At 40.0% G+C, this 11,618-nt stretch overlaps 1 protein-coding gene across 3 annotated transcripts in view; it reads left to right on the top strand.

Annotated features, from left to right (window-relative positions):
* Nucleotides 1-4,618: 4,618 nt before the first annotated feature.
* The window catches only part of FYB1 (FYN binding protein 1), a 179,096-nt gene continuing 172,096 nt past the window's right edge, over nucleotides 4,619-11,618 (top strand). For 2 of the 3 annotated variants that reach the window (XM_086361513.1, XM_086361510.1), the window contains exon 1: nucleotides 4,619-4,806. In XM_086361513.1, coding sequence (XP_086217639.1) covers nucleotides 4,753-4,806 — 54 coding nt within the window. In that variant the 5' untranslated portion in view covers nucleotides 4,619-4,752. Of the gene's footprint in view, nucleotides 4,807-10,977; nucleotides 11,320-11,618 lie in introns of those variants that run through there. The other variant, XM_086361517.1, reaches the window with a different exon arrangement.

The raw sequence follows: 11,618 nt of genomic DNA, 5'->3' as shown, positions 1-11,618 counted from the left end.
AGTAACCTGCTGGTTATTTAGGAGTATATTATTTAATCTCCATGTGTTTGTGTTTTTTACAGTTTTTTTTTTTCCTATAATTGATATCTAGTCTTATAACATTATGGTCAGAAAAGATGCTTGATATGATTTCAGTTTTCTTAAATTTACTGAGGCTTGATTTGTGACCCAAGATGTGATCTATCATGGAGAATGTTCCATGTGTACATGAGAAAAAAAGTGTATTCTTCTGCATTTGGATGTACTATCCTGAAGATATCAACTGGTCCATCTAAGGCAATGTGTCACTTAAGGCTTGTGTTCCCTTATTAATGTCCTGTCTTGATGCTCTGTCCACTGGTGTTAGTGGAGTGTTAAAGCCCCTACTATTATAGTGTTACTGTCAATTTCCCCTTCTGTGTCTGGTGGGGTTTGCCCTGTGTACTGAGGTGCCCCAATGTACATAAATATTTACAATTGTTATGTCTTCCTCTTGGATGAGGCTTCCCTGGTGGTTCAGTGGTAAAGAATCCACCTGCAATGCAGAGGACACAGGAGACACGGGTTCAATCCCTGGGGCAGGAAGATGCCCTGGAGTAGGAAATAGCAACCCATTTCCATATTCCTGCTGGGAAAATCCCATGGACAGAGGAGCCTGGCAGGCTACAGTCCATGGGATCGCAGAGCCAGACACATGTAAGCATGCATATGACACAAATTGGTTCTACTCACTTCTTTCAATTTTCCCTCTTATTTCTGCTAGTGGTCACCTTATTTGTTGAGGTGCCTCTATGTTGGGTGCATAAATATTTACAATTGTCATGTCTTCTTGTATTGATCCCTTGATTACTATGTAGTGTCCTTCCTTATCTCTTGTAAGTCTCTATTTTTAAGGTCTATTTTGTCTGACATGAGAATTGCTTCTCCAACTTTCTTTGGATTTCTATTTGCATGGAATTTCTTTTCCCATCTTCTCAGTTTCAATGTGTATGTGTCTCTAGATATGAAGTGGGTCTCTTGTAGACAGCATAAATATAGGTCTTACTTTTGTATCCATTCAGCCAGTCTCTGTTTTTTGGTTAGAGCATTTAACCCATTTACATTAAAAACAATTACTCACATATATGTTCCTATTGGCATTTTCTTAATTATTTTGGATTTTTTTTTTTGTTAGTCTTTTCCTTCTCTTATGTTTCCTACTTAAAGAAATTCCTTTAGCATTTGTTCTAAAGCTGATTTGATGGTGCTGAATTCTGTTAACTTTTACTTGTCTGTAAAGCTTTTGATTCTGCCATCAATTTTGAATGAGATCCTTGCTGAGTGGTAGATTTTTGGTTTGTTGTTGTTATTGTTCAGTCACTAAGTCATGTCTGACTCTTTGTGACTCCCTGCAGCACATCCTGCCACTCCTTTCTGGCCTGTAGAGTTTCTACTGAAAGATCAGCTGTTAAGCTTATGGGGTTTCCCTTGAATGTTACTTGCCGCTTTCCTCTTGCTGCTTTTAATATTTTTTTCTTTGTATTTAATTTTTGTTAGTTTGATTAATATGTGTCTTGGTTTGTTTCTCCTTGGTTTTATTCTGATGGGACTCTCTGAGCTTCTTGGACTTGATTGACTACCTTCCCATGTTAGGGAAGTTTTCAACTATAATCTCTTCAAATATTTTCTCAGACCCTATCTTTTTCTCTCCTGAGCCCACTATAATTCTCATGTTGGTGCACTTAATGTTATCCTAGAGGTGTCTGAAACTATCCACAATATTTTAAATTCATTTTTCTTTATTCTGCTCTTCAGCAGTTATTTTCATCATTCTATCTTCCAGCTCATTTATCCATTCCTCTGCCTCAGTTATTCTGCTCTTGATTCCATCCACAGTATTTTTAATTTCAGTCATTGTGTTGTTCATCACTGTTTGCTTTTTTCTTTATTTCTTCTTGGTCCTTGTTAAATGTGTTAAGTATTCTTGCATTTTCTCCATTCTGTTTTCAAGATTTTGGATCTTTACTATTATTACTTTGTGTTCTTTCTCGGGTGGTTTGCCTATTTCATTTATTGATCTTGTGGATTTTTACCTTGTTCCTTCACTTGCACAATACTTCTCTGTCTTTCAATTTTCTTAACTTACTGTCTTTGAAGTCTCTTTCCCCAGGCTATAGGGTCATAGTTCCCTTTGTTTTTGGTCTCTGCCCTCAGTGAGTGAGGTTGGTCCAGTGGCTTAAGAAGGCTTCATGTTGGGAGGGACTTGTGCCTGTGTTCTGGTGGGAGGAAGTGAGTTTATCCCCCTCTGATCGGCAGGGTTGTGTGAGGCGGTGTGTTTTGGGATATCTGTTGATGATTGATTAAGTTTGTGTTCTTATATTGCTTGTTGTTTGGGTGAGGCATCTTGAGATGGGTGCTGCCAGCAATTGGAGTGGTGCCAGGTCTTGGATCAGAGAAGGCAATGGCACCCCACTCCAGTACTCTTGCCTGGAAAATCCCATGGATGGAGGAGCCTGGTAGGCTGCAGTCTATGGGGTTGCTGAGGGTGGGATACAACTGAGCACCTTCACTTTCACTTTTCACTTTCATGCATTGGAGAAGGAAATGGCAACCCACTCCAGTGTTCTTGCCTGGAGAATCCCAGGGACAGGGGAGCCTGGTGGGCTGCTGTCTGTGGGGTCACTCAGAGTCAGACACAAATGAAGTGACTTAGCAGCAGCAGCAGCAGCAGCAGGTCTTGGATACAGATGAAAGTCTTTGTGGGAGTTCTCATTGATTAATACTCCTTGAGGTCAGTATTTCTTCAGAAGCCTAGTGTCCTGAACTCAGTGCTCCCATCCCAGAATCTCAAGCCCAACCTCTGGTCAGAGAACGAAGACCCAACAAGCCATTTGTTATGGCAATAAAGGGTGTTAAAACAAACAAAAAACTAATAAACAAACAAAATAACAAGAAACAAAAAACAAACCCCAGACAAATGGTGAAAGCAAATTCAGACAAATAACAACAAAAACAAAGGAACATACACACACACACACACACACACACAAACCAAAACAGACCAAAGAAAACAAAGTACAAGAGAGTGACCCAGTAAACAAAGGAAACCAAAGATATCAGACAATTAAAAACAAGCTAAAACAGAAAAAAAGACCAGAGCAGAATGCCAGGTAAGGAATAAAGCAAAGGAAAGAAAAGAAACAAACACAGTGAAAAAAAGAAAAGTGGAAAAGCAAAGTTAAATAAAAATATATTAAAAAAGATCTATCTATATATATATATGTATAAAATAACAAGGAAAGAACAGGAATAAAATAAAAAGAAACATAAAAATGCAGAACTGTAGAAAGCCAAAGTTGAAGTAGAAATATAAAAGGGAAATAAAAAGTGTGCTTAAAAAAAAAAAAAAAAAAAAACAAGAAAAAGCTCTCAAATGCACAAATAGAGATAACAGTAATAAATCAGCAATTGCAGGAACAGAGAAAAAAATCCAGAACTACAGGACAAATCAAAAGATAAGAATACTAATAGCTGTCTTTTACGTGTTCCATAAAAGGACAGTCCATGTCTTTTTCCCAGCTGTGAGCCATAGCGCTCTGCCATCTAGGAAGCCCTCCAATATGGCATTGGAGGTCTGGTCTTTGAACCTGCTGTGGGACTAATTAGCTCAAACTAATCTGACCCTACTCCTGCGTGTTCTAGCCTCCAATGTCCACAGCTGCCAGAGCTAGGATACTTTCTTCTCTGGGAATGCTCATTATCCTTATAGATATGACATAGACACAGAGTCTGCTTAGGTGATTGTCTGGATTTAATCTTCAGCTTGTACAGCTGGTGGAAAGGTTTTCAAACCTCTTCCTTAGCCATTCTATCCCTGGATCTCAATTGTGGGGGTGCTTCCTTCATGGATCATATAGTAACGAATCTGTCTGCAATGCAGGAGACTCAGGTTTAATCCCTGGGTTATCAAAGTACCTGGAGAAGAGAATGGCAACCCACACCAGTATTCTAACCTGGAAAATTCCATGGAAAGAGGAGGCTGGAGGGCTACAGTCCATGAGGTTACAAAGACTCAGACCAACTGGGCAACTAACACTTTTACTTTCCCTTTCTATATGTGGGTCATGCACAGAAGTTTGCTCCTGAGGCTGCCCTGGAGGACTTGGGTCTGCTCCAGTGAGGACCGTTTGTGAAGGTGGTGTGGCTGCTTGTATAGTGGGGATCCTAGTGGCACCAAGTGCTCAGGGAGGCGAGCAACCACAGGCACAGGAGATATGGTGCTATAAGGATTCTTTTCTAGCCTCCGGCAGCTCTGCCCCAGTGAAGACCTAGCGTGGAGGTGGTGCCACTGCTTGTATTGCAGGGATCCCAGTAGCTCTAGGTGTATAGGGAAGCCATCAGTAACAAGTGCAGAAGATATAACACTATTAGAATTCTCTTCTAGTCTCTGGTAGGCGGTGTTTAAAGGGCCTCCCTGACTGGTCCTTCTCTATTGCTCAGCACAGGAGGCACTCAAAAGGCACCCCTGGCTGGGGTCCTTTACTATTGCTCAGCGTGTTAGGCATTCAAATGGCCACCCTTGCTGAGGTCTTTTTCTATTGGTCACTAGTGTGTGGGGAGAGAGAGGTGACCGTGATGGCTCCACCCCTTGCGATGACTCAACACCCTGCCTCCATAGCTGCCCAGCACTCCTCCAAAGGCACTCCTCACCACGGACTTCCTCACTCCCATCCCCTCTGGTCATCTTCCCACAGTCAACAGCTGTCCTTGCCTTGGGATTGCTCTCCAATCCCCATGCTCCTGCTCTCAGCCACGGTGCATTTCAGTGGACTTGCCTCCCTGTTCAGGGTACGTAGGACCACAGCATGAATTGTTTCTGTGATTCTCAATCCATTCAGACTGTCACAGATCAGCTGCTTCACTCTCTGACAGCCTCAAATGCTTCCCTTTCTGTCCCAACTGGTTGACCTGCATGCAAGTGTCTCTCCTGCTTCAGCTCACCCACCCCCCAGGTACAGATCAGGTGTTACTCACTCTTCTGCTCCCCCACCCCCACTTCCTTCCTTCATCCTACCAAGTTTTGCATGAAACTATATTTTCCTTTCTGATGGTCAGGGACTCCTGCCAGTACTCAGCTGGTTCTCTGTGAGATCCTCCGCATCTGAAGATATATTCCTGACATCTTTGTGGAGAGACATGTACTCAGTTTCTACCTACTGCTCTGTCATCTTGTCTCCCCTCAAAAGAAAAATTTAAGAAGCAATTTTCAAGTGTTTTTTTTTTTTTCCTAGCAAAGGAAAAACCTGTTGGATATGACATGTATTTTAATATTAGGTAGGACACAGGGATGGTATTCTAAAAATAACAATGTCCAACCCTTTAGGGTATAAAATAGCATTGGCACTCAAGAGAGTACCTATTTCCTTCCCCCAGAAGTCTGAGTCAATCAGAAAGAATTAGGATGTTCAATGCATAGAAATACTACACTCTATTCCTAGACAATCCACTGTTGAAAGAATTTCTAATGCAGAACCTTTGAATCAAGGAAGAGTTACCATACTAACTACTGAGAATTCCTTGCATCCTTGTGAATTGTAAATGTCAAACAAGAAAAGAACTGAGCCTTGATGAGATTCCCTGAGGGTCAGCATAATGATTTATCAGAGTCCCTTTACTGGAAATGGGGGGAACAGTGTAGGTTGACTGACTGTTGACAATGAGACTCTCCAACTTCCTCCAGAGGTGGCGTTTCTGGTAGAGCATTTCCAGCAGGGTGCACCATTGAGACACCAGAAACTGCCCAACAGCAATCAGCACAGAGGATGAATCACTAGAAACTGGGGGAGAGGAAGACCTCTGGAGGCTAAGGCTTACGTGGTTCAGCTTGGATTGAGGTTTCCTAAGAAGGGAAGTCCTCACTTTTCCTGCCAGACTGAGCACAATATAACCGGCCCTCTGAGAGGCCACCCCACAAATTCAAAGAGACGGATGTGTGGGGGGAATAGTCCTCTGACACTCAGGCTTTACACTCAGTTCATTTTACTGAGCTCCAGCCATTACCAAAGGACCTGGGGAAGTTGGATGGGAATTCATGTTTCCTTGCCTAATGGGCAAGAAAGCTTCAGAGAATCACTACATTTTTACTGTTTTCCTTTTTCATACTTAAAACTTCGGTTGCTTATTTACTCTACTTATGACACAATAGACATATACCTGTATCACTGCCAAGAGATATCTTGTTTTACATCATTATCTCCCCAAGGCCTTTTGAGTGTGTATTTGATTGTAAACACAGCAGAATACTGCATCCAAAACCCCACAAGAGCAGCTCCTGAGTTAGTGTCTCAATATTTATGAAAAACTGTCCCAAATGGTGAATAAAGACTAGACTCAGCTTAAGTTTAGTTTAAAAGAAAATAAAACTTTTTGTCTCTCTGTCTCTGTTTGTGGATGTGTCTCTCTCTCATACACAAACACACACAAGTAATTTATAGAACAACCATCTATCCTTCTGTTCACCAGTCCCCCTCCCAGCCCCTCCACCCTCACCTCATGTTCAGTTCAGTTCAGTTCAGTTGCTCAGTCGTGTCCGACTCCTTGCGACCCCATGAATCGCAGCACACCAGGCCTCCCTGTCCATCACCATCTCCCAGAGTTCACTCAAACTCACATCCATTGAGTCAGTGATGCCATCCAGCCATCTCATCCTCTGTCATCCCCTTCTCCTCCTGCCCCCAATCCCTCCCAGCATCAGAGTCTTTTCCAATGAGTCAACTCATAGCATGAGGTGGCCAAAGTACTGGAGTTTCATTACTAACTACTATAGTGAGAGTAGTGAAATGGTTCAAGAGAATGGAATGGTGTGGCTTTTTAATAGTAGATAAGTTACTGAACTCTTAAACCCCAAGACACACCCAGAGATAATAATATCTCCTTCATAGAATTGTTAGGTTGATTCATTGAGATAATGCATATAAAGACCTTGGCACCAAAGAACAATAAGTGGTTGCTGTTGTTATGTTATCATGCAAGGCTATTGATATAAATCTTTTCAAATTTGTCTCTAATGTATATGACATTAGGCAGCCAAGAGGATTAAACCTGAAAATGGAGGATAACAATATATGGCAGAGTGGCTTAGTACTCTCCTTTATCTAATTGGTGGATTCAGTGATTTTTTTTTTTTAAGGGAGGCTTTTTTGTGTGTGTGAGGCAAAATACACATTATATAAGATTTACCATTTGATCAATTTTTAACAATACAGTTTAGTGGCATTAAGTACATTCATATTGTGCAACCATCACCACTATTCATCTGCAAACATTTTTCATCATCCCAAACTGAAACTCTCATTAAACAGTAACTTTCCATTCCTTGCCACCCCAACAATGGTAGCCACTATTTTACTTTCTATCTCTGTGACTTTGACTTTGTTTTAAAATAATAGCCATCCTAATAGGGTATGAAGTGGTATCTCATTGTGGTTTCAATTTACATGTCCCTAATTAATTATTAATGATGTTGAGCATCTCTTCGTGAGGTTATTGATCTTTAGTATATTTTCTTTGGAGAAATTTCTGTTTAAGTCCTTTGCCTGTTTGCTGTTATCATCGCTGTTGAGTTGTATGCATTCTTTATATACTCTGGAAAGTAATTCCTTATCAGATATATGATTTTCAAGAAGCTTTTAAAGTTGAAGTCTAAGTCACCTACTTTTCCTTTTGTTGCCTGTGCTTTTGGTGTCATTGAATCCAAAGTCAATGTCACATGAAGCTTTCCCCTATGTTTTCTTCTGAGAGTCTTATACTTAAGTTTAAGTCTTTGATTCATTTTGAGTTAATTTTTGTATATGGTATAAGGTAAGGTTCCAATCTTATTCTTTTGCAATGTGAATATCCCAGTATCATTTGTTGATCAATGATTTTTTTTAACCATGTGCTAGCCTACTAAAGTCAATCTACTTGGAAAGGATAAGAGAAAAGAGGATCAGGATGACACTGAATCATTTCACAGATTGTGTTTTGTTTGTCTTCATAGCTATATAGATATTCCTACATCCTCCATATAGCATTATGAAGTAGTAGTATTTTGTTCCAAAAAGTACTATAGAGTTGAAAATAGAAATATTACTATCCTTCTGACCAAAAAGAAAATTGTTACTAGTTTAACTCAGGTATGGCCAATTTTGAATTAAGTCATAAATAATTTTGTATTTAGGAAGATTTCTTGTCTGACAAATCTTGATTTGAGCAATAGGGTGCAAAAAAGATTAAGGTTGAATAATCTTTCAAATGGAGAGAATAGAGTAATTTTAAAGTTAAAAAAAGGAGAAAAGAAAGAAATTCAAGTAAAAAAAGTATAAACTGGAGATGCTATTAAATCAACTATTATAATATATATATTTGTGTACACACATATAGTATATATATGTGTGTACACTCTTAGAATATATTTCAAATTTATATTTGAAATATATTCTAAGAGTGTACACACACAAAAAAGCTGTATGGCTTCATCATTATTTATCCCATACTAAAATGGAAATATTTCTGTTTTAAAATTGAACAGGGAGGATGCGAGGGAGGCTCAAAAGGGAGGGGATAAATGTACACTTATGGCTGATTCATGTTGTTATATGGCAGAAATCAACACAATATTGTAAAGCAATTATCCTCCAATTAAAAATAAATTTAAAAAGTTAAACAACAGACTAAGAAAATGAGAATATTCACACCTGCAGTTAATCGACAGTGGGACAGGATAACAACTCTAGAATGGGATAGTGATCCATTTTCCCCTGTGTCATCATCTCAGTCTATTCATTCCTGAAGCCCATCAACTTATTTTCCAAATCTTTCTGGCTTCACTTTTCTGTTTGGAAGGAAAATGGGAACAAATGAATGAATGGAGAAGGACAAAAAGGAAAACAGATCTGTTTTCATGTAGGACCTTTTCTTTCTTTTATTCATTAAACTGCAATAGTCATTAACACATTTTCAAAGGTAATGATCAACCCAATGAAGGTGTATATTTTGATGGTGCCAGTTAAATGTTTCCTTAGAGACCCAGTGAGATAAAAGGATTACAAAACTCAGCAGAATCCTACAGAGCTGTGTATCTGTTAGTCGCTTAGTTGTGTCCAACTCTTTGTGACCCCACGGACTGTAGCCCACCAGACTCCTCTGTCCACGGAATTCTCCTGGCAAGAACCCTAGAGTGGGTTGCCATTTCCTTTTCCAGGGGATCTTCCCAACCCAGGGATCAAACCCGGGTGTCTCACATTGCAGGCAGATTCTTTACCATCTGAGCCACCAAGGAAGCCCCTGCAAAACTTAAGGAGTTCCCAAATCTCAAGAGAGGGTAAGATACAAATTATACACAAAATAGGAAAGTTGTAAGTAAATTAATATATAACATAGAATTCTTCCAGGGGCTTCCCAGGTGGCACTAGTGGTAAAGAACCCACCTGCCAATGAAGGAGAGCTAAGAGGTGCAAGTTCCACCCTGGGTTAGGAAGTTCCCTGGAGGAGGGCATGGCAACACACTCTAGGATTCTAGTCTGGAGAATCCCATGGACAGAGAAGCCTGGAAGGACAGGAAGCTGCAGTCCATGGGTTCACACAGAGTAAGACACGACTGAAGCGACTTTGCACGCTGTATGACTTTCTTGACACAAGAGAAATCATTTTCTGCCTTAACCATTTTGTGCTCTAAGCTTGGCCACAATGTTTGTCCTTGAACAGGTCTCAGTAATTAATGATCTTAAGGGAACAAAATAATGCAGTTCAGTGGGAGTCTTTCACTGGGAGTGGTAAAGATTAGCCTGAAGTCCTCAACCACCAGATCATCTAAGAGGGACTCTTGAGAGTCCCTTAGACTGCAAGGAGATCAAACAAGTCAATCCCAAAGAAAATCAACCCTGAATATTCATTGGAAGGACTGATGCTGAAGCTCCAATACTTTGGCCAACTGATACAGAGTCAACTCATCGGTAAAGACTCTGATGCTGGGAAAGATTCAAGGCAGGAGAAGAGGGGGATGACAGAGGATGAGATAGTTGGATGGCATCACCGGTTCAATGGACATGAGTTTGAACAAACTCCAAGAGGTTGTGAAGGACAGGGAAGCCTGGCGTGCTGCAGTCCTTGGGGTTGCAAAGAATTGGACATGACTGAACGACTGAACAACAAGAGATGATGATGTTGACCTTTGATGACTCTCGTGACTTCAGCCAACTAAAGCTTGGACTGTTAACTGTCCAAGCTGCTTCATGAATATATATTAACCCTTAACTTAAAACTTCCCCAGCGTTGTTGTTCTAGCTGATACTGCTTTGGGAAAGATCCCCAGTGTTCTCCTTGTTGCAAGTAAAAAAATCTTCTTTATCCTATGCTTTGGCTTGGTATGTCTTTTGGCTTGACACTTACCAAGAAGCTAACCCAGTTTTCAGGTAATGATCCTATTGAAATATAGGATTTCTCTTTCTATTGAAAGAGAAATTGATTTTTCACTGGTGTAACAAGTTATTTCTTCCCAGTGCATGGATATTCTGAAAGGGTTAAGGCCTCCTTTCATCAAAAATAGAAAGTACAAGAGTGAAAAAAAAAATTTGTTTTCAAAACGAAAACTGAAAGAGAAATAAGCCAAATCAAGGAGCTACCCATTTCCTCCTGCACAAGTTTTTAAAGCGTGCCTGTTCTTATCCTGCTTTTTTCCTGTTACTTTTCATTTGGCTACTCCATATCTCCATACACAGGGAGACTAGAACTTCCTTGAATTTCTATGAATCTATTTTGTGAGTTTGAGTTGTTCTTTCCTGGCAAAGTTCAAATGCATGTTGATAAAAGAAGACAAGTTTACAAAATAATGAAGTTTCAGCTGACCAGTTCCCTAATTTGGAAACTTAAAGGATCACTGAACATTTCTGTGCTTTCATTTCATCATCGAAAAGCACCAATATAGTGATTATCTCCTAGCATTTGAAGATACTTTAGCCAAGAGTTCTCCTACAGCTTCCCAGAAATGATGGGCTTCAAGGAAGGCTGTGCACATGCATAATTAGTATGCAAACTATATACTGCTTTTATCAGATTCTGAAAGGAACCCATAAGCCAAAAAAAAGCTTTAAAAAGAGTAAAAGCTACTCTATGCTCTTAGGGTGACAGAAGGAAGTACAAAATTTAATTCACACTGGAGGAATTTCAGATCTGGTTAGGGAGCCAAACTTGATGCAGCCAATACAATGGGAGCACCATAAAAGGCAAACATATCAAAGAGCTTCATTTCCAGGTTCACTCTGCAGGAGTCCAGGAAAAGGGGGAGATGAATGAGCCAGCAGCAGAGAAAGCTTCCTGGAAGAGGTGAGACTCAACATCCTCTTGTTCTCCTATCTCAGGGGTCTTGTCCAGTCCTGTGAATGTTGAGCACGTAAAGTAGATGATCATTTGTTTCTTTTCTAAAATGTTAGCCATTCAGGTTACAAAGCTGAAATCAATCATGTAAGAGTTTCTAAGTATTTCTAACCCTCTATGCTAACAACTGCAACCATGCTCCTTTTAAAATCTGATAGATACAACAACGCCAGTGTTTTCAAATAAGGAGCATAAGCAGTGTGACTTACATTGTTATTAGTGGTCCCTGCCTCCATCTTGTAAACTGA

Source organism: Bos grunniens, chromosome 20 (assembly GCF_055505025.1).
Source record: "Bos grunniens cultivar Pamir isolate PY7600 chromosome 20, Bosgru_T2T1.0, whole genome shotgun sequence".
NCBI lineage: Eukaryota > Metazoa > Chordata > Mammalia > Artiodactyla > Bovidae > Bos > Bos grunniens.
Note: the sequence above shows the minus strand (reverse complement) of the source record. Positions and strands in the feature narration are given on the sequence as shown.